Source organism: Pantherophis guttatus, chromosome 6, assembly GCF_059756535.1.
Source record: "Pantherophis guttatus breed Tessera chromosome 6, ASM5975653v1, whole genome shotgun sequence".
NCBI classification, from domain to species: domain Eukaryota; kingdom Metazoa; phylum Chordata; class Lepidosauria; order Squamata; family Colubridae; genus Pantherophis; species Pantherophis guttatus.
The window spans coordinates 67,054,705-67,078,477 of NC_142068.1; the positions used below are offsets into that span (position 1 = coordinate 67,054,705).

The 23,773-nt window shown below is 40.0% G+C and overlaps 1 protein-coding gene across 1 annotated transcript in view; it reads left to right on the plus strand.

Annotated features, from left to right (window-relative positions):
- The first annotated feature begins 275 nt into the window (after positions 1 to 275).
- KNDC1 (kinase non-catalytic C-lobe domain containing 1) overlaps positions 276 to 23,773 on the plus strand; it is a 78,575-nt gene continuing 55,077 nt past the window's right edge. Inside the window, exons 1-3 of the mRNA XM_087871690.1 lie at positions 276 to 662; positions 6,525 to 6,723; positions 15,689 to 15,747. Coding sequence (XP_087727816.1) covers positions 597 to 662; positions 6,525 to 6,723; positions 15,689 to 15,747 — 324 coding nt within the window. The 5' untranslated portion in view covers positions 276 to 596. The remainder of the gene's footprint in view (positions 663 to 6,524; positions 6,724 to 15,688; positions 15,748 to 23,773) is intronic.

Sequence of the window (23,773 nt, forward strand, 5' to 3'; positions counted from 1 at the left end):
GAGGTTGGTCTTCTAGAAGACCTCCAAGGTCCCTTCCAATCCCTGTTATCCTGTATTCCTGTATCTAGTCGCCATTGACTTGAGTCACCAAAAAACTCCGTAATTTATCCTTAAAAAAAAAAAAGGCGGGAAGGCTCAGCGTTTCAGGAACCGCCGGCGAAGGCCAAAAACCAGCCAATCAGCAGCCGCAGCGCGGAAACTTCTCCTCCGCTTATAGCGGAGTTACTCTTTAAAGGAGAGCCGGCGATGCCTCCCCCTTTTTCGGCCACCGGCCCGGAACAAGGAGGAGCCTCCTTTCTTGGCTCCAGCCCGGCCGAGGGCGAGGCAGCTCGGTTGCCAGGGGCGCTGCCTCGCTCGGCAAACACATTTGTCGGACGGCGCCGGGAGGGAAGCGCGGCAAGCCAACCCGTCGGGGAGGGGAAGAGACGGACCCCAACTAGCTACAGGGGAAGAACGTGGGGACGGGGGCGCCGCTGGACAGGGGAGGCGGCGGCGGAGGATCCCGGAGAGAGCCCGGCTGGCCGTTGGAAGCCGAGTCCTCTCGGGTCGCTTCTTGTCCCGGCGGGGGCCAGAAAGGACCCTCGGAAGCAGCCGCGATGGATGAGTTTGCGGAGGAGGAGTGCTGCGACTTCGATCCCTTGCCGGCGCTCTCGGAGGACGAGGTGAGCGGCTCCGGCGGCGGGAAAGCAGATTAACAGAGTTGGGAGGGACCTTGTAGGGCATCTAGTCCGACTCCCCACCGCCTCTCCAAGCAGGAGACCCTGCACCATTTCTGACCGATGGCAGTCCAGTCTCCTCTTGAAAGCTTCCAGGGATGAAGCTCCCACAACTTCTGAAGGCAACTTCTGTTCCATTGCTTGATTGCTCTCACTGTCAGGAAATTTCTCCTTATTTCCAAGTTGAATCTCTCCTTTTTTTTCCCTTTTTTTTTGCTTTAATTTATATGCCGCCCTTCTCCGGAGACTTACAATGCGTTAAGCAATAGTCTTCATCCTTTTGTATATTTATACAAAGTCAGTTTATTGCCCCCACAATCTGGGTCCTCATTTCACCTACCTTTGAAAGGATGGAAGGCTGAGTCAACCTTGAGCCTGGTGAGATTTGAACTTGCAGTAATTGCAAGCAGCAGATGTTAATAATAGTGCTTAGTCCACTGTACTACAGGCTCTCCTTGATCAGCTTCCAGCCATTATTCCTTATCTGGCCTTCTGGTGGTTTGGAAAATAGCTTGACCCCCCTCCTCTCTGTGGCAGCCCCTCAAATATTGGAACACTGCTATCATGTCTCCCCTGGTCCTTCTCTTCACTAGACTAGCCCATGCCCAGTTCCTGCAACCGTTCATCCTGTGTTTTAGCCTCTAGTTCCCTAATCATCTTGGTTGCTCTTCTCTGCACTCTTTCTAGAGTCTCAACATCTTTTTTAGAGTGTGGTGACCAAAACTGGACGCAGTATTCTAGGTGTGGAGCTGCTGAGAGGGAGGGCATATAAACCTGCCAAGGAGTCTCTTGGAACAGTATCCCTCCCAGATGCTTCCTAACTTGGAAACAAGCGCAAAAAAGTGATCTCTTTGTAACCTAAGTCAGGGTTACTCATCCTTGACAACTTTTAAGATGTGTGGACTTTGACTCCCAGAATTCTTGCTGGGTGGGGAATTTTGGGAATAGATAACCACACTGGCCTAAGTCATAAAAAGATGCAGTACAGGAAGTCCTTGATTTACGACCCCAACTGAGCCCAAAATTAAGTGAGGTGTGTCCCATTTTACGATCTTTCTTGCCACAGTTGTTAAATGAATCATTGCAGTTAAGTTACTAACATGGTTGTTAAGTGAATCTGGTTTAACCATTGACTTCGCTTGTCGGAAGATCACAAAAAGTGATTACATGATCCCGGAGCACTGCAGCTGTCATAAATGTGAGGCAGTTGCCAATAGTCTGAATTTTGATCACATGACCATGGGGATGCTGCAATGGTTATGAAATGGTCCTAGGTCACTTTTTTTCAGTGCTGTTGTAACTTCGAATGGTCACTAGTTGAATTGTTGTAAGTTGAGGACTACCTGTAATTGCATGAATCTGTCTCTTGTAGGACAGGTGGGTAAAGAGACTGCAAACCTACCACCCGAAAAGGCATGATTCAGCTGTATTGTCTTTCTCATGCAACATTAGTAAAATGTTTTAAGAAAGGGGCTGCTTTCAAACAACACTTTTTACTCTCCAGCCTGACTTTCGAATGCCTCTCATTGGAATCAATGACATGATCGGAGTGGGGAAAAAGAACAAGGCTGACTTTCATGCTCCTGGGGCTGAATCCATTCGTACTTCAGTGTTTCCTTAACTTCCTTGTCAGTGGTGGGTTCACCCCAGATCGGACGAACTGGTAGCGGCAGCGGGAGGCTCTGCCCACCCGCCTGGATGTCTCGGTGCATGCGCAGAAGGGTCGCGTATGCAAGCACATGCGCACCCACAAGCAAACCAGTAGCGGCCAAAATTGAAACCCACTACTGGTCCTATCTTATCCATTACTAGTTGCCAGCTCATCTGAATTCTGTGCTATATTCACTCGTATCTGGTTGAAACAAGTATTTATTACTTCTAATTAAGTAGACTGAAGTGGAATTGTGTATAGGTTTCTGATTCATCCTAATATTAAGGGATGTTTTGCTAAAGAACGTGCCTGAGAAACTGTGTTTACAATAACTTCAGTACCATGGCAATATTCCTCTTAATGAAAGTCTCTTTACAAGTATCATTAAATCCTTAACTGAGTGTAACATGGTTGAACTAATATACAGGGAGTCCACAACCAATGACCGTAATGGAGCTGGCCCATTACGGTTGGAAATTGTGATAGCTGTTAAGGGATATAAAGTGGCAATCATAAGTGATCTAAGTATGATTACCACTTAGAACCCCCTTCCCCCATCCCTGTTCTTCCTGATGCAGTTATTAAACAAAATATGGGGTGCCTCAGGGGCCTCCCCCTCCCTTCGTGCTCTGCTACCTTCCCCTGAGGCCTGTTTCCCCCCTCACTGTGCCCCACACCCTCGTCACCCTGCGTTGTCTATTGGTCGCTTATCTTTCAAAAATGTCCGGAGCCAGGGTTAAGGAAGGAGGGCAGGTCACTCCTTTACTGGGACAGGTGGCACTTTTCCAGAAGGGGCTGCCATTTTCTGGACAGCTGCATTGGATTGGGGGATGTGGAGTGAGGAGGAAGGTGTCGAGCCCAGTGGAGTTTGAAGCAGGCCCAAGACCTGCAAGTACCGGTGGGAGGAGATGGGGGCGGAGTGTCCTGCTGAAGCATCCCTGCAGTTGGTCTTTAGGACAGATGACCACAGGGACACTGCAATGGTCATTAACTTCTGAATCGGGTTGTAAGTTGCATTTGGGGAGGGCTGTCTGCCATACCTTCAAACGGTCACTAAGTAACCAGTTATAAGTTGAGAACTACCCGTAGTACCTCCAGCTTTGCAGACAGCATGCTTATGAGAACGGGAACACGTAGTAGTTGCTGTGGGACTTTAATCTCCTACTTGTATGATCTCTATAGAAATCTGGTTGGTCGCTTTGAAAATAGAAGATTGAACGAGGTTGGCCTTTAGTCCAAAATGTAATCCTTTGGGAAGTATTACATTCCTCTTCCAAAATGTTGCATTGCAACTTTAAATTGCACCTGAAAAACCACCTGGGGACGTACCTTTTGCTTTCCACTTATCCTTAGAAAGAGCTATGTCTCTTTTGTTTATTCATTTATTTATGGCCAGATGCCATAATGAATGTGTGCTATTTATTTTTATTTATCGCTAGTATTTCTATGCTGCTCTGCTTCAAAACAGAGACTAGAAGTCAAGATAAAAGACAGCAAAGAAATCACAAGTAATATAAATTACAATAGCACTAACCAGCTGATGTGGATCAGAAAAGAAAATCTGACATCCTCCAAATGTTATTTCAGAGCCAAGTTTTTACCACTTTTCAGAAGCTTAATCAAAAAAAGGCTTTTAAAGAAATATTTGTACTCAAGCTGTTCCACAGGAGGAATGCCGCCAAAGCTTCACATAAATAAAAGCAAAACAAGAAGAAAATAAAAACATCAACATTTAAAAATCAAAACCAAGCAGATATCAAATAGAACTGCTAACCTAACCAATGTAGGAAATTAAATCCATTTTATTTATTGAACAAATTTGTATCCCATCTTTCAATTTCAATTTGGATGCTCAGTGGAACTTCTTCCCTTTGAAACTCAGTTCAGGATATAAAAATCCAGGAGTAACACATTTCAGCTAATTAACTGCTGAAAAAGTTATATAGTTCTTTGATGTCAACCTATGCAATTAAAAATAAATTAGAGTCAAATCTTTCCTTTTGAGTTAGAACACTATTTTTTTCTGAGGACAGAAAAGCAGAGGAACTCTGGTGTGTTTTTATCCTTCCGTTAATGCTTAAAATGCTTTCCCACGAATATGGCCACCCTCAACTGGAGAGAATGTTACTTTTTCATGGTCTGTACAGAATTTTTATACATTTATGCCTTTGCCATATGGTACAACCATTTATATTTACAGCAGTAGAATTGTAACCAGGGAGAAAGCATTTGCCATGGGGCTTAGCTTTGTAGCACTACAGTATTCTTTTAGCAAGAGAGTATGCCTTCCATTCTTAAATAGGCTTGCCAGGAAATGTAGTACTGAAGCCAGAATGTTTTACAAGCACACTGTGGATTGAGCTAATTGTTCCATTCATTGGGCTTCTAATAAAAAATATGCTTGCAGGTGTTTAGGGATGCAGTGTGGACTCTTTATTTGAACGTTCCATTGGGACCATAATATTATTTATTTATTTATTTTCAGTTAGAGATAATTTTTTTTAAAAAAAATGTGGACAGAACAAATAGAATAAATTAAGAACACATGGAAGTGAGTAAAGAATGTACATATACTTTATAATAATAATTAAATCCTAATAAGCAATAAGATATTAACTGTCAGGCACAGAAAAACCAGGTCTACATGTGAGGTTCCAATTAAACTGATTTATTGCTAAACACAGCCTACCCATAAGAATCTTCTCAACTAATGGTTAGCACCTGCTAGGAGTTAGATAAAGCTCAATACAATTCAAGGAGCGGTTGGACTGAAGGCTGCACACCTAACGCAAGGTGAAACACAACCCCGATGCAGCCCTCAATGAAATCGAGTTTGACACCCCGCTCTATAGAAAGTGGCAAGGACAGCAGGAGGAAGATGTACTTTTTTCATGCGATGCAGAAAATGCAGGCACTGCTGTGCCCGCTTTGTCAGTGTCTTGCTGTTGAGCGACCAAACCAGCTTACTTGTTAGCGGCATACAAGGAGGCCTAGAACTGGAATACCGAATACTGAAGCGGGAGTCATACTCCCCCTTCTACTGTTGTAGTGGGAATCATGAGTTCAAGAGGATCCCCAAGTCATGAACGCAATCCATATGTGGGAGGGTGAGGCTATCCAGAGCCAAAATTGGATACGGGTAGGTTATAACTGCCTCTATAGAAGGCAGAGTTCATGCCACAGAGAGCTCTGTCTAACTCTTTTGTCTTCTGTCTTCCCAAAAGAACTCAAAGAGTCTCAGATGGTCTCACAAGACATTGTCTGAGTTAATCTTACTAGACTTTGCCCAGCTGGTATCCATCTCTGAGTGAACATGAGCAATTCTATTATGTGTTCTGGAGTGGATCTTCATTCTTACCCAAGAGACAAAGTGTAACCTTAGACAGAGCCTCTAAATACAAATCTCAACATGCAGGAAACATAGTGAAGTGCACATGTTTCACTGCTCTTACCACCATGAAACGCTGCCAAATATAGCATGCAACCATGTTCATTCACATTGTTTTTCTTCATTATTGCTCCAAGCATCTCGTCATTTGCTTCGTTTCCCACAGCTTCTCAATAATCAAAGAACCTGCTGGATTCTGCACAGGGCAGTTAAATGAAGTGATATAAAAATCAATAAAATGTCATAGACAATTTTTTTCTCTAGGGTTCCTCTTTAGATTTCCATGGCGGATTATGTGTTTTTCTTCCCACTTGCCTGTAGAAAAATAATATTTATATTGGTAAGAAGATCTTTGAAGGGAAGAAAGAAGGAGAGAGCATGAAGTCAGTTTCTAGTGTTGATCATGAGATCTTTGTTCTATGAATCTTCTGCGGTCTGATACTGTGATGCTTGATATAATTGATCAAATCCACTCTTCCGAATAAGATGCACTTGGAAGTTTAGAGATGGTTGCAGCTACAAATTAGAGAAACATTGAGAGAGAGGGGAAAGAAATCTAAAACAGCAAAGCAGAATTTAGTAAGCAGGTTTAGAACAGTTGACCATGAAGGTACAACCTGAAATACAAGTACCTTTTAGGTTTTTGTCTTAGAAAGCTTTGAACTTTTTGGAAAAGTGTTGGGTTGGTGGATTATGCATTACCTGGAGCTAGCTTCATCAGGTTCACTGTGCTGAAATGTGGAGTAATTCTGAATTCTTGTCTTGGCAGGAGAATGTGTCGCTCGCTGATGTTCTTTCACTGCAAGATAGCTGTCTTACTGAGCAGGATATTTGGGCTATTTGTCTGGAGTGTAGTCAGTCTTTGAAGAACATTGCCCACTCTACAGTCTTCCAGACCCTTTGCATTACTCCTGACACTTTGGCTTTTAACACCAATGGCAATGTATGCTTCATGGAACAGATCAGTGGTAAGTATGCAGGCTGGTAGACGATTTGTTGAAAAGTAAAAAAAAAAAATCCTACTGAGAAAATGTAGTGAAACATTATATATTGTCTCTGTCAGATTTCTACATGGATTTTAATTAGAGTGTGAACCATAATTTCTTAAATGCAACAATGAATGTCAGCTCACGTCAAGCTAAATTAGGTTATATCTACTATGTATGTTCATGTAGGTGTTATAGTATTGAACAAAGATTACTAGATTAAATTTAATGTGGTTCTAAATTTGTGTCTTTGATCTAGTCTGTATTTTCCAGATGATTTTATGCAATAAATGCTACCATGCTTTTATATGAATGTTTTTAAACAAAAACAGAATCTGAGAGCCAAGAGAGGATATATAGATAGATTATATATTTAGTGTTCATTATATATTCTAATTGGAGAAAAGCTGACATTAACTAGCTCTAGTGGTAACATACATTATTTAATATATAAAAAGCTAAAGCTAGCAAAAACACCCCCCCCCCCTTTCCTTTAGTGAACAGATTTTATGTGTGTTCTGTGCATTTATTTTATTTATTCATTTAAAACTTTTATATAGCTGCCCCCTCTTAAAACAACTCTGGGTGGCTTGCAACTAATAAAGCACTATAAAAATAGGATAAAATAATACAAACGGCATAAAAATCAACAGCAATAAAACTAAAAACAGAAAAACCTGGTGCGATAGCCTCTGATGCACCCACATTCTCATCCCGTCCTGGGCTCACCAGGTTTTAAGGTCGAGATATTAAGTGATCTCTGGAAGGATAGAAAGATAGAGATCTGTCAATCACAGGGAAGAGGGTGTTCCATAGGACAGGAGCTGCACAAAAATGGTATGTTTGAAAATTCCCATAAGATGGCAATATTTAAAGGGAAGAATCTGGAGTTTCTTACTTTTTTCTTTTTCTTTTTAGTGTAGGGTGATGTTATATTAGCCAGAAAAGGACAATGCTAATGCAGAGTAGTAGTTTGGCTGCCTAACATCGCTAGATCTATTTGATTCACGCTCGCGCGCGTCCCAAGGTGCACCACAGGATGAGCTAACTACACCAGAAAGAAAGATGAGTGGCTTTTCTGCTATGTCATCTGGGGTCCTCTCCCTCCACCAAAGCCACCTCACAAACGGGTGTCACAACTGGAAAGATGCAGCACCAGCAGGATTTTAACCATCCGCAAGAAGTGCCAGTTAGACTCCCTACTGAAGTGTACCTATTTATCTACTCGTGTATAACATGCTTTTGAACTCCAGAAGCTGAGGCAAGTGATGGGAGCTCATCCCGCCATACAGTGCTAGGACTCAAACCGCTGGACCAAAGACCATCTCCGGCGTCATTAAGTCACTGAACTGCCTCCTAAGGGACGTGGAGTGTGGCCCCACTATCCATTCTGGTAGGATGGATAGATATTCTCTGGGAGAATCAGTGCTTCAGATAATCTGGTCCCATGCCATGTAGGGCTTTAAAGGTAATAATCAGGACATTGAATTGCACCCGGAAGAAAACTGGAAGCCAATGCAGGTCATGCAACAGGGGTGTAATCTTTGTGCATTTATTACCAATTGGCTAAGAAAGCATGGCTATGCAACAAAATGTATTGTGGGAGATGAGAAATAAGCCAAAGTAAAGTTAGTACATTGATGGAGAACTCGCCATATTTGAAGCTATCTAACATTTCAACTTCTTGATATGGCCAAAGAAGCTATAATTTCTTTTGCCTCCCCCCCCCGAGCTTATGTGTGATTTGTGACATTTTGGAAACCTTGATTAACTCTGGTAGGTTGTGTTGCAAGATGATAAGTCAAAGAATGAATTGGAAGGTATGTTTGATATTTCTGATGCTTTAGATTTATAAGTGAAATTGTAGCTTGGTAGATAACAGTGGGTGGCAGTGTGAATGATATCCATGGACAGGGACCAATATTCTTACAGCTTTTCCTATTGACATTATATGAATCTCTAGAAGCCAAGCTTCAAGGTTCTGTAAGCACCATGTCCTATGGCTCTGAAGGGATCCACCTTTCTTCGAATTTCACTTTACTTACTAAAGGAAGATTGTGAAGATAACAAAACCTGCTCATAGGGAACCATGGGTATCTTCAGGAGCTTGCTTCTTCTGTCAGAAGTAACACACTTGAAAAGGGGTGTGAGACTTGTATCACAATGCCTGGTGCTACTTTCCTCATTCTGAACTCCCCCTTTGTCCCACCATAGGTGCTATTTTAAGGAAACCTTCATCTGAATCTGTTTTCGTAGTGTCTCATCTTTTTATGGTGGGAAGAATCAGTTTGCAATTAACTTCAGGATACTTGGGAAGTTTTTGAAGCATCAGCATTCTTTGTAACCAGCTTCACTCCATCCTTATTCTTGGTTCTTTTCAGTGAAAGTTGTGAGTTTTTTTTTAAAAAGTTAAAAGATCCACATAATGGACGGGAAGATTGATAGGTTAGTGTAGTTTGTAAGCCAGGAATTTTTGTATCCGGGTCTCTGTGCATAACAATATAAGAAGATAATTTAAAAGAAAAGGAAATGCTCTCTTTGTATTGGGAAAAACAGAATTGTAACAGATCAGATCTCTGAAAAATACAAGGAGTGATCTGGTACAAATCTAGGGAATATTTCCTTGTTTGTTTTGAACCATAAATAGATGTTTTTATTTAAGATATTGGGAAACAGTGGGGGGGGGACCTCAAGATAGATTTTGGAGTTTGCTATTCTTAAATTTGTTAAAGTATTGAAGTATTGAGATGTTTATTACTTAGCAGAAAAGTTCAGAAAGAACACTGTATCACAGTGGAATGTTGAAGGGCTATGACCTTAGCTCCAGAAAATAGGACCAAGAACCTTACTCTGATAAGATGTTGGAGAAAATAGATCAAGGGTTAAAATTGGGGAGAAATAGCCCCACCGTGAAGGTTGTGGATGGGTACCTATGTTTCATGTTTAGTTGAGTAGAAATAGAAATATTAAAGAGCAGATAATATAGGCCAGGGGTCCCTAGCCCTTGGTCTGCACAAGCTGTGGGTGAGCGGAAGAGCGTGCAAAACTCCATTTGCGCAAGCGGTGTGTGTGCGTGCCCTCCATTTGTGCAAATAGAGTTGTGCGCATGCATCCACCATTTGGGCAGAACCAGCCCATCTCCCGGCTGCCACCGACCAGCCCACAGAAATGGGAATGTTGGGGACTGCTGATATAAACAATTGGCAAACAAGACTTCCCAGATAATACTGAAAAGATAGCAACAGGGGGGAAAAATTGAAACGTCCTGAAGGTTTTGATAGAAGAAGGATCTTGTAAATTCTTTAGGATTCAGAGAAAATTTTAGATTAAAACAAAGTGGAAAAGTGTCTCAATGGGCCCATTGCAGGTATGATATATTATTTTCCTCTTAAATATTTCCATCATATTCTTTGGAAGATATTAAATTGCTCAAGCTCCCTATGTGACCCAAAATAAATGGAACAGATAATTTTGTCCATGTACTCATTTCTGTCATGCCAGCCTGACAAATTTTACCATGTTTCACGTTAACTTTCAAATTCCCATTTTAGCAAAGCAATTGTATTACTTCCAGTAGATTACAATGCAATACATAGTGATATCTCTCTAAATACCTCCTCTAACTTTATTGGAAAGCCACTTAGCACTAATATGGCTAGAGTAACTTTGTCTACTCATTGGCTCTACAATACTGACTTAAGATATGCATTTTGTCTTTGGGCCTTAGTTTAAACCAGGGCTGTCCAACTTTGGCAATGTTAAGACTTGTGGATTTCAGCTCACATAATTGAGGAATTCTGAGAATTGGGGAATTCGGGGAGTTGAAGTTCACAGGTCTTAGAATTGACAAGTTTGGACACCCTTGACTTAAACTATAATGAACTTACATCCTCATTGCCTTTTTTCCAACCCTATCATATTTGGAAAGCCAGTTTGGTTTCTTTTGCAGGTTAGCTACATTCTAAAATGAAATTTATTTGAATATTAGTAGCTCAGGTTGGTAGTTACGTTGTTGGTTTGAGCTCCGAGCTTGGCAATTTGTTTGCAAATGTTTCATCACTGTTCGAGGAGACATCGTCCATGCGTTTTGAAATGTGCTTGTGTGTCAGAACACTGGTATTTAAATACCTTTTTATGTGATGCAAATTAGTATGGATGTTGTTTATTCGACTACTTCCGAGTCATGGTCTGAATTTGGACTCTTTGATTTTCTCCTTCCTTCCAATTTCCCCAGCATTACAGACTTCTCCAGAGAACTAACAGAGAAATCTTCACATCTGAATAGGATAATTTGAGTCTGCTCATTTGGGTTGTATTTGTTTGATGATCCAATTGTTTTCCTGGCTATCCATGGTATTCTTAGGAGTCTTCCCCAAAGAGAAGCATTCAAAATTCTCTCTCTTTCTATTCTAGTACTTCAAAGTCGACTTTTTGCTTCCATAGAGTGCGACAGAGAAGCCATTTCCTGCATGATTCCAGTAGACACATCCCACCATCTAGATAACTTTTCCAAAGCTTTCATTCTTGTCTTGTTAAGTATTGGTCTGTGGCATATTTCTTGATTGCCGATTTCTTTTGCTGTTAATACTTGATTCTAAGAGGCAAAGGTTATCCATCACTTCAGTATCTTCACTGCCTTTTCTAAGGCTGTTTGCTGAACCTGTTATCATTAGTTGAGTCTTCTTTACATTTAATCTACCTCATTTTTTTCCACTATATTCCTCGATTTTTATTCCTAGGATTTGCAGAAAATTTGTATTTCAGCTGTCAGAGCAGTATCATCAGCAGAGCACAAATTATCGATAGATTTCTTCTTCCCAATTTTAAAACCGTGCTCATTTTACAGTTAATACAGTGTTCTAGTTCATTCTAAAATCATTTAAATTAATAGACTGGCATACAAATGCACAACTGAAAAACCATATTGGGAACATTCATAATTTTGAAGTTCTACCTTTGGATATCTATTTTATTAAGAACTGTCCTCATGTTGTAGCTTGGAAAATTTAGTGTTTTTAAAGCCTCACTTGATTGATGAAAAATTGAGTGTGTGGAGATATGAATAATTTGTCATGAATATGTTATGTTGGAGTTCCTTCCACAGTTTCTCTACACAGATAGCTTCTTGTTTACTTGTCCTAATTAATGCTGGTGTTTGTTCAGTCAGGAGCATGCTGATTAACTTCCGAAGGATATGCATAATTTTTTTCTAGGATGTTACATGGGGCCTATGCTGGTATTAACATCTCATTAATAAGATCAGGCAGAGCATTCTATGTGAACTAGATTTTTTCCCCCGGTGTCTAACAAATTATAGTGCGTTACCTCCTGTAGAATGATGGATCATTAGAAGAGTATGTGATTTCAAAAATCCATGCCAAGCTGACATCTCATGAGCAGCCACTTAATGGAAACATTTTTTCATACATTCATGATTTGTCAAAAAATTGGAAATACTTAAAAGGTAAAGATTCCCTTTGCACATATGTGCTAGTCGTTCCCAACTCTAGGGGGAGGTGCTCATCTCCATTTCAAAGCCGAAGAGCCAGTGCTGTCCGAAGATGTCTCCGTGGTCATGTGGCCAGCATGACTAAATGGCAAAGGCGCATGGAACGCTGTTACCTTCCCACCAAAGGTGGTCCCTATTTTTCTACTTGCATTTTTATGTGCTTTCGAACTGCTAGGTTGGCAGAAGCTGGGACAAGTAACGAGAGCTCACCCTGTTATGCGGCACTAGGGATTTGAACCGCTGTACTGCCGAGCTTTTGATCGACAAGCTCAGCGTCTTAGCCACTGAGCCACCATGTCCCTTGCAAATACTTACTGTATCATTAAAGAAACTGATGCCCACAGATTGTGTAAATACTGTTTTCCAACATCCTTTTGTGTAATTGTTTATTGAGATATCCCTTAAAGTTGTATGAGAAACTAATTAAAGATCACGTGCTTGTTCCCTTCTGTCATTTCACTTGTCATATTTTCTAATCAAATGACCAGCTGATCAGCTTCAGAGGACTATATATTATTCTAGTTTATTGTCTATCTGGTATAGGTTTAGCTTCTGTAATTTATTTTATTCCATCACCTGATTCTACTTATAATCAAGGCTTTTATATAATGGGGCATTATAACATATCTGTGTATAGTATGATAGTATTATATTATGTGTCTTGAGAAAATATTTTGTATCTGGAGTAGATGTAGAAGATCACATCTTTTGGCCAATGGATCTCAATGGAAGGTGATACAATAAAGGAAATTGAAGGGCATGTTAAATGTGGTTGGCAAGCATTTGGCAAGCTAAGCATCATTTTCAAGAACAACCTCCCCCTATGCCTGAAGAGAAAGGTTTTCGATCAGTGTGTGCTACCTGCTCTAACATATGACAGCGAAACATGGACAGTAACCTAACAATCGATACAAAAGCTAAGAGTGGCACAAAGAGGAAAGATATATGCTCAGCATTACAAGACAAGATAGAAGGACCTGCACATGGATTAGAGAACAAGCAAAAGTATATGATAGCAACAAGAGAGTAAAAGAATTGAAATGGAAATGGGATGGTCACACAGCAAGAAGAACTGATGGCAGGTGGACTAAGGCAGTCATAGAATGGATCCCACTTGATAAAAAAAAAAAGTCAATGAAAGAGACCTAAAACAAGATGGAGCGATGACATCAGCAAGTATCGCAGGCCCAATTGGCAAAAGAAAACTTGGGACCATATGGATTGAAAACATGCAGAAGAGGCCTTCATCCTGCAGTGGATAGACCATGGCTAAAATGATGATTATGTGTTATTAAGTGTGGGGCAGTTTAGCAAACTGATTTTCCCAGGAATATCTTCTGCTATTGTTCTGACCAGAAAGCTAGGGAAGGCAATTGTTCTGAAGGTTTTTTTCTGCAACTGCAGAAAAAGGCAAAGGTAAATGGACCTGGGTATGGTGGGGCAGGAAGAGGACCATAACCTGTGACATGTTTCTGCACACCACTGGCCCTGTAGCTGTCTGAAGTCCATGACAGGTTTATGTATGATGGTGGGTGCCAGGCTTCCCCTACCTCCTGAGTCACTTTGTGATTGCTTAACAACTACAGCTGAGAGCTGGAATTGCGGTCGTTGAGATCACTGATCCCAATTGTGATAAATTGAGCTTCAGGGATTAATGGCCATGATCCAGATAATAGACTTCCCGAGGTTCCACCAGCAACTATGACTGGCATCTTCAGAGGCAAGGTGGTTTGCAAACAGGGACTGATTAGGAGTCTTGTCTTTACAGCCACTGACTTCTGATTGGTTTTTAGCTAAGCTGGCTTCCTATTGGTACAGGCTGGAGAGGGCTGGTTTCTGATTGGTTAGGGTTAGGGCTTGTGTTTGTGCTTGATCTTGATTGATTGTTTTGGTGGTGTTGGTTCTTGATTGGATCCTTCCACAGGCAAGTTTCTAACTTGCCCATTTTGGGAAGTTGATTCCTACCTGGTCCTGCTTTTGGGGCAAGATCTTGGTGTGGTGCAGGACAGGAACCAGAATAATGAAACTTTCCCTAATTTTTCCATGTATCCTTTCATGAGCTTTGTATTTCAAGATTTATGTAGTTGATTAAGTAATTCTTAGGGATATTTGAGGATGACAGAGAATGCTGGGATGTCATGCTGTTACTTTCTTAAATCTCAAGACATTTATTTTTGCAGAGTGGAATTAGAACTCTGGAAGATTCATTCCCCCCACCCACCCCTCTCAACTTTATAGATCTTATTGTCTTCTAGAAACTGATGCATTATAAATGTTAAGGATATGAAGTTAAATGTAAACAAATTCCTCGGTGTTCTTCTGAAATATATTGATATATGACTGACAGTATTTGTTAAACATTAAACAAATGGAACAGCCTCAGAGAGCTTCAACAAGGTTGTTCTGTGCTTTTTAACCCACGCACATGCGCGCGCACAAACGCACACACACAGTTATTTTATAATAATACCAGCATTATTGAGGCTGCTAAATCTCATCATAAGTGCATTAACAGTACATTTTTAAGTTTCGTTTCACCCCAATGTAATTGTTGAAATGACAAGGGAACACATTCTGTGGAAAATGTTCTGATAGAATTGTCTCTCTTACTAATGAGGCAATGGCTTCGATTGTGATGTGTAAAAAGCATGAACTGAGCAGATTAGAAAGGCTATGAATAGTCTCTTCATTGTACTTGAATGTTTAAAACAAAATAATTGAGACACTTGATATGCAAATACATTCTTTGATCAACATATTGACAGCAAGTTCTTTCTCCAATGCTCCATTTAAAAATTTGATGCGATTCCACCCAAGCTGCATAATGTATTACATAGAAAATGTCGTAGATTTTGTGTTTGAAAAACTTCGCTTTGCTCACTAATGTAGATATTTTTAACATGAAATTAGACTCAACCTATTTTTAAATGGTTTGGAGGATTGTATTTAATGTATCTATCACATACATTTATATGTTTTGCAAAATTATAAAGACTCCAGGTGGTTTATAAGAATAGATTATGTTACAAAGAGGAAAATCCGAACACTCATCGCTCTGAATAAAAACCAACATCTTTAAACTTAAGCTAAAGTATTACCATTTATTGATTTTTGATCTGTCGTGAATTGATTTTTTTTTTAATTTGATTTATATGCCGCCCTTCTCCGAAGACTCAGGGCGGCTTACAATGCGTTAAGCAATAGCCTTCATACTTTTGTATATTTTATACAAAGTCAGTTTATTGCCCCCACAATCTGGGTCCTCATTTCACCTATTTTAGAAAGAATGGAAGGCTGAGTCAACCTTGAGCCTGGTGAGATTTGAACTTGCAGTAATTGCAGGCAGCTGATGTTAATAACAGTGCTTTAGTCTGCTGCGCTACCAGGGCTCTTTTTTAAAAAGGTTTTAATCTTTTAATATGAATTTTTTTTTAAAAGATGATCCAGAAGGAGCTTTTGTCCCACCAGAGATTGATGAAACTGGTAACACATTTGAGGTAAGTAATGAACTCTTCTTGTACAGCTCAGAACGTCTTTAATTGTAAAGAAATGTTTTTAAAATGTTAAATGCTTGGTATGGTTCCAAAATATGAATATGTGTTTGGTTCCTCCTCTAGAATTCAGTCAAAATGTATTCTATAAATCCTCTTTTGCCATTTTTATTTGGTTTGATAAATGTTTGATAAATGTATTCCTTTATAATAAGCATACTTTCATGTTTTGTGTATTTCATTGTATGTATTTGTTCATAGGCTAATTATAAAGATTGTAGCAAGCTGCAATTTTATTTGGTATTGACTCTAAAAATAATGTTGGAATATTTTATTTTCTGGATAATTAACACATGAATCTTCCTAGTCTAATAACTCTTAAATGTTATTTAGGGTTGAATTGCATTAGAATCTTAATTATGCCCACTAATTCATTAGTTTCCAAGATCAGATATCCAAAGGCCTCATCAGTGTTGGTTTTCGACTGAGAATTCTATTATTTAAATTCTATTATTAAAAAGTAAGAAGTTCAGCATGTGTGGGAATCAATAGAAGAGAATATGTGTAGCTCAGGGTTGAACTATGGAGTCCTTGGTGCTATCTGACTTAGTTGTTTGCTTGCCAATGTTTCCTATTCAACTAGGTATATTATCAATGTGAGTCTGATGACTGATGATATTGCCTAGTTGGGTAATGAAACATTGGTAAGCAAGCAACAGAATTCAGAGAGCACCAACGACTCCATATGTGTGGGAATGTTAAGATGAATTCCCTCTTAGGTTGGGTCTTGCTAGAATGTGATATCTGAGCAGGTGTGGTATTTGTCCTACCTTGCTTAGGCTTGGCAGACCCAGCTAATATAGGGAAGTGACATTGCTAAGAAGTTCCAGGATTGTGGCTTAGACTGAGAAATCTAAAAAACATCCTGGAAGAATTAAAAACCACTTCCATACTTCTGCCAACAAAAATCCACAATCCAACCCTTAACATTATCAGGAATTCAGGTAAAGTTGAAGGGGACTGTTAGATATTCTATCATATGCATTGATGTATTTCTAATTATTAGTGATTGTTTCTGAAATCATGGCTGGTAGGACTGCACAGGTCTTCAAGGGATACTTTATTATCATAAAAGGTCAAGTAAAATCAAATTAATGTAGCTTTCTCACATCTGTTCAGTAATGTCTCAATTAATATTTTTTAATTTACTTCAATATTACCTTTACTCTATTTTTAAAATTTTTGTATTTTTAAAAATTATTGTAAGCTTACTTGAGAACTCAGTTGAGTAGAATGGTGAACTAAAGATCAAGAGTACTTATGTCTTTAAAAAATCTACCCGGTGTCTAGCATTTTAAAATAAATTCAATACATTATAAAATATATTTTGTCTTGCGAAAATGGTCACAGGTTGCACAAGAATACAATTATGAAATTGTAAATGTCAAGGTGATTTAAAAAAAAAACTTAAACAACTTACCCTGAATTATTTGCTTTATTTCTGACCAACCAAGATTCTAAAAACGAAAGCTACCTCTGATAATGTATTTTTCTGCATGGCATCAGATGAAATAGCTACAGGCATCATCTGAAGATGATTGCATTGGGCAGATTGAGCATATTTAGCCTTAAATAGGTTAATACTACAACCTTATACCTGACCTGGTGGCAAAGTGGCAGCCAGTAAAATTCTTAAAATAACATTATATTGCAGTGGCAGTAACTTGCTCAATGTTGCATTAGCCCAGCTTTCCATCATATTGACAGCCCTACACAGAATAAATTACGGTAATTAAAAACTGAGGTTATCAGGGCATGTATCAATTGCCTAAGCTGTCCCCTATCCAGGGGGAGACATAATTGTTTTATGAACTGAAGGACTTTGTCAATTAGGCTTTTAGTGACTCTGCTAGATCCATGAATATAGCTAAGTGATGTATCGATTCCTATGGGAATGCAGATCTGCAAGTGTTTTCTACATCTGGAAGCAACCTATCCATAGGCTGTTATATAGATTCAGCAACAACTGATCAGCATCAGATCAGTTTCCATCCTGCTGGCCATTGCATCCAAACGTTGACCCAGAACCAAAACAGCCTCTCCTGTGTCAGAAATAATAGTGCAATAAAAGATGACGCCATATTCTTAATCTGTTGATGACCACTTCTGCACAATCTCATAAATTAAGAGGCTCTCAGACTTTACAATGCAGATAGTCCTTGACATATAACTGTAATGGAGTCTGCCAATTATGATCAAATGTTATGATGGTCAAAAAACAGATTAAGTGAATGCGGGGGTCATAAAGTGAACGCTGGGATTGCTAAGTGAGCCAGTGGTTCACTTTCAGCAGTTTTGCTGAAAACTGTAAGTCCCAGTATTCGAAAAAAAAAACTGCCAAAAATGCAATTATTGCAAACAGCTTTACAGGCCATATATCACTGAGTTGTCCTTGGGCTAAAGATTAATCTGGGAGTCCTCTGTAAAACATTGACTCCTAGAACAAACTGACCAAAATATTCTGTGATCCAGATTCTAAGACTCCTTCCAATGTTCTCCTGTACTTTCTAAGTCATAGAAAACATTAGATTTTTATTTTTCATAGATTTAGCAATAATAATTTAGTTGTCAATTGGGATGAGGTGAATTGTTCTTAAATTCCATACAAATAGAAATGTAGGTAGCAAAATTTGCAAACTTATATGTATTTACAGAAGATAGAAGTGAGAAGAAATTGTCTATCAGGCACAAGAATTCAGGAACCAAGGCTGTTCAAATAAGCATGACTTTATCATCTATAAAAATCTAAATTATTATTTAGTGAGGAAGGAGAAGTAACACGTGTATCTTCCTAGCTGATGTGTTATTGCTCGCTACATTTCTTCCAGAACTGCATCTTTAGTCTTGAAGGCTGAGCTCTACAGATTTCAAGGGAATGAGAGCATGCCCTGTTCTGTCCCCGTCTCCACACACACACAAACACAGCCAGCCGAGGGTTAAGAAAGCACTTGGCACACACACAGGTTGTTATCTAAAACTTGGCAGCTATACAAGTATCGACTGCCAAGGGCTTTACTTCATCAGATAAACAGAAAATACATACAAATTGCAAATAGTCCAGTTCAAAACAAGGAACCTTCGGCAGATTTAGGCGTTGTTCAAGTGACTAGCCAGAGTTAGTTTTTGTTCGTCACAGAGTCTTAAACAGCCACCACACTCTCTTATATAGTCTCTGGGGTGTGGTCCAGTGACTCAGTTATAATCCCTGGCACGCCTCCTTAACTGCTGCAACCGTTTATCATGCCTTCGTTGGCGTGGATCCAGGAACGACAGATCACCTCCCTCGCTCTCATCGGAGACACCTGGCTCCTGGCTAATCTCCTCTTCCTCGGCCGGCACTTGAGCCAGTGCCAGAGGGGCGGGGCCTGGAGAGGGAGGCCTGGCCGACTCCTCTTCTTCATGTTCGGAGCCTTCTTCCTCCGATGAGATAGGCTCAGAGGGCGGGGCCACAACATGCCCAAGCATTCTGCTCTCAGTTAATAATGGGACCACAGATTAATGGAGAGTATTGTGGAACAACCTATAAGCAGGGGTGCTGTTCAGCAGGTTCTGACAGGTTCTGGAGAACCGGTAGCGGAAATTTTGAGTAGTTCGGAGAACCGGCAAATACCACCTCTGGCTGGCCCCAGAGTGGGATGGGAATGGAGATTTTGTGGTATCCTTCCCTTGTCACACCCACCAAGCCACGCCCACAGAACTGGTAGTAAAAAAATTTGAATTCCACCACTGCCTATTATGTACATATTTAAAAAGAGAATGAAAACCTTAGACCAGGGGTGTCAAACGGGATTTCTTCAAGGGCTGGATCAGCATTGTAGTTCTCCTCAGGCCAGCCGGAGGGGAGGGGAGGGGAAGATGAGATGAACACCTCCTGCAGCACTTTTCTGGCCAAAACAGGTCACAGGAGGACTGTGCGCCCCCCCCCCCCCCCCCCGTGATCCGTTTTGGCTGGCAAAGTACTGCAGGAGGCCATCCAGGCCAAAAATGGGAGGCATGGAGGCCGCATGCACCCCCCCACACCCCATTTTGGCTGCCAGAGGCACCATGGGCTATTTCAAGGCCGGCCCCGCAGGCCAGATTTAAGTACCCTATGGGCTGCACCCGGCCTGCGGTCCTTGTGTTTGACATCCCTACCTTAGACTGTATGTTACTTTTTTAAAAAAATAGTTTCTGCCTCGAATTTGCAATTAAAACATAAATTTTTGCAATGTGCCAACACCGAGCATTTTTATGAAATGCTTAGTTTTTAAAAGCTTCCATCTTTACGGGCTTTCATTCTCCTCATGGGAATTCCGTTTGCCTTCTTTTCTCCCTAAGTCGCACTCACACCGAAAAGAGATGACAGTACATTTCCAATAAGGTTTGCTACATAAATTCCCACCTGAGATTTCTTTAATAGATTCATTCTATTCACTGGCACAACAGTAGGCTTCTGCTGGGCCTAAGCAGTGTTGCTCGTGTCAGCTCAGCCTCAAATGGGCATTTGTCCATATTACAAAGCTACCATTCAAACTGATACCGGGGATTGCAAATATGGATTTCCGTTGTTCGCGGTATGTGAGTGCTCAGTGTTAAAAACATCTAAGCATCTAAGCTATTGTATCATACAAGTTTTTAAAATGTGACTCATTTAATTAACTATAGGAACAGCAAGCATTTCTCCCCTCCCCTTTTTTAGCAACCTTTAAGACATACATAATTACGTTATTCTAAACAGCTTTGTAGCAGCTAGTGTCTGCAAAATCTTGTTTAAAAAACTACTCTGCTTTCTGTGTTTTTCCTTAATTTTATCTCTGCCTAACTCTATCTGTGTATATACAGCTGCAACTTTTAGTTTCAGTGCTTATGGGCAGATTTCTGTAAATGATACTGCTTAGAATTAGATCCATCTAATGTTTTCTTTTCTTTGGGCTTAAGGTATTTTCCCTTGACTTAAGGAAGGGAGATTATAAACTATGACTATGTGTTTAAATTCTTTTCTTGATCCAATAAAGTTAGTCCCTTTAAACTAATACACTTGCAGAAATAGTGTGCAAGATTTCAGGGCCTCTTTCCTCGTCTGTTCCTTTAGTCCTCTGTGTTGAGATTTGCATATTTTCTCTGATCCTGCTTAAAGTTTTCATTGCTATAACTACGTGAAACAGAATACATTATTGAGTTTCACTGAGTAAGTTTCAAATGGAAATTTAATCAGAATAAGAAGTTTGTCATACTCTTTTAAAAATGTCTGTTCTTTGCTCAGATAGGTTTTATGGAATGTAATATGATAAATGGATTGTTTTATTAAAGCTGAATATAAAAAAAAAACAATTATACACATACACATGCTAAAATAATATTCACCCTGTGTTTGGTGATATTTCTGCCATTTAGATTTGAAACAGTTGTTTGTTGTCCAGAAAGTGGCAAGGAACCTCATTCCATACTTCAATTGAGAAGTTAGTATATTTTAAATGCCATTTGAAGGCAAAAATGAAGAAAATTAAAGGGGAACAATGGGAATAAGATAAAAATCTATATTAATTTCTTATTTATGATTTAAAATATCCTATCCATTTCTTTCTTGTTTTTGTCTCACATATGTTCAACACCTCTTATTTCAGATAACAGTTATCTGCTTCTTTCATATTTTCTCAATAGATAAATTTCTCCCACTCTGATTTTCAATAATTGCTGGAAGTTTCTGTCAAGCAGCCACATCCATCTGAAACCAGCTTGTATTTTGAATTTTTCCAGTGTTCAAAGCTAGGTTGAAACAATAACATATTGCAAATATACTAGATATTTTTTAATGTCATGTTCTTGTCAGAGGTGTTGTAAGGATAAAATTTATGGGATGGAAAAACATTATATATGCATCAAGCATAGTATAAAGTGTCAACCAGCTAAAAACAAGCATCAAAAGTTCACTTAGAAATCTCACATGTTCTTTCAGGAAATTTCTAATTATTTCTTTGAAAGAGTTTCTGTGTGTTTGTGTGTGTATGTGCACTTTTGAGTAAGTGCTGTCTCCTGGAAAGTCTCTGCAGTTTTCTTGGCAAGGTTTTTCTGAAATGGTTGTCCTTGCTTGCTTCTTAGGGCTAAAGGTGTGTAACTGGCTGAAGTTTGCCTATCTGGCTGGTACCTAAGACAGGACTAGAACCAGTGGTGGGATTCAAGTAATTTAACAACCGGTTCTCTGCCCTAATGATTTCTTTCAACAACCAGTTTGCCAAACTGCTCAGAAAGTTAATAACCGGTTCTCCCGAAGTGGTGCGAACTGACTGAATCCCACCACTGACTAGAACTCATAGTTTCCCATTTTCTATTCTTGATGCCTTAACCACTACACCAAACTACCTTTCTTTCCCTTAGAGTGCTGAATGATATTTGAAGGATAGAGACTGTTTTTGTTGAATGTACCATATTTTTCGCACTATTAAGACACACTTCTCCCCCTCCCCCCAAAGTGGGTGGAAATGTCTGTCGTCTTATAGTGCAAATGTCACCTCTGCCACTGTTCACCACCAGCAGGGAACGGTGGAGCAGCTGATTGGCAGTTGGATCGGCCTCCCGGAATACCACTGATCAGCTGTTCTAGGTGGCAGTGATCGGTGGCGGTGATCAATGGCAATTGGTGGCGGCGGTGATCGGCGGCGGTGATCAGTGGCAATCAGTGGCGATGGCGATCTGTGGCAATAGGTGGCGGCGATATGCGGCAATATGTGGAGGTATTTGGTGGTGAACGGCAGTCGACAGCGATTCCTGACGCCTAGAACAACTGATCAGCAGTATTCCGGGAGGCTGATCCAACCACCAATCAGCTGCTCGGCAGCAAAGGCTCCAGTGTTCCCCGCCGGCAGCAGCAGCTCACCTCCGTTGACCGGTGGTGGGCACAATGGAGCGGAGCCCTGACAAGCCATGTGCTGGGGCTGCGATAATGTGCTGAAGCTGACCAGGCTGTTTGCTGCAAGGACACTAGCCAGATAAATACCGGATGGATGCTGGGAGGCAGAGGCAGATTTTTTTCTTGTTTTCCTCTTCTAAAGCTAATGTGCGTCTTATGGACCGGTGTATCTTATAGTGTGAAAAATACAGTATATTTGATTGCTTTTTAAACAGTTCACGACTTGGAGCCCCTTGGAGCCAAAAGATTATAGGCCCCAATAGTAATCATTCTCAGAAACTCATCACTTCAAAGAATATATAAAACTCTGTGTCGAGCTCAACTTGCTTACTTTATCTGTTAAATAGCCAAATATATTAGCATAATTATTGCTTGATTGCATTTAACATATTTATAACTTACTTTTCAGCCAAGATTTGGTCTCAGAAAAGTTTGCTTTTAAAGCAGTGACAAAAACATATGCTATATTTCTGAGTACTGCCATAGGTTTTTTGACTCACAATATATTGTACAACATATGTTTAATATATTATATCTGGTCCAAATGTTAATGTATCACCATAACTAAAGTTTTCCCCATCACTATATCCCATCACCCCTCTTGATTTCTCCCATGTCCAATGTTGTTCATATTGCAAAATATGTATGCTTTTATCTGCATCTTAATTCACAGAGTAGCAATAGCAATAGCGCCTCGACATGTATACCGCTTCACAGTGCTTTACATCCTTCTCTAAGCAGTTTACAAAGTCAGCATATTGTCCCCAACAATCTGGATGCTCATTTTCCTGACCTCAGAAGGATGGAAGGCTAAGTCAACCTACATGAGTAGGGTATTGTGGATAACTAGATCCTTTCTGGAAAATTCACTGTGTTCATTTTTGCATGTATTAAGATAGAAGCTATTCAGTTCAGTTTTTTCATCTGTGATTTAACAAAAAATGAAACTGTGATCATTTCTATTCATTGCACTAATATACTGTACATTTTGTCTATAACTTCCATAGAATTGGGAGGGTTTATTTAAGCCTTTGCTAGAGCATGTCCAATAAAGGTGAGCCAATCACCCCTCTTTTTCATTTTTTG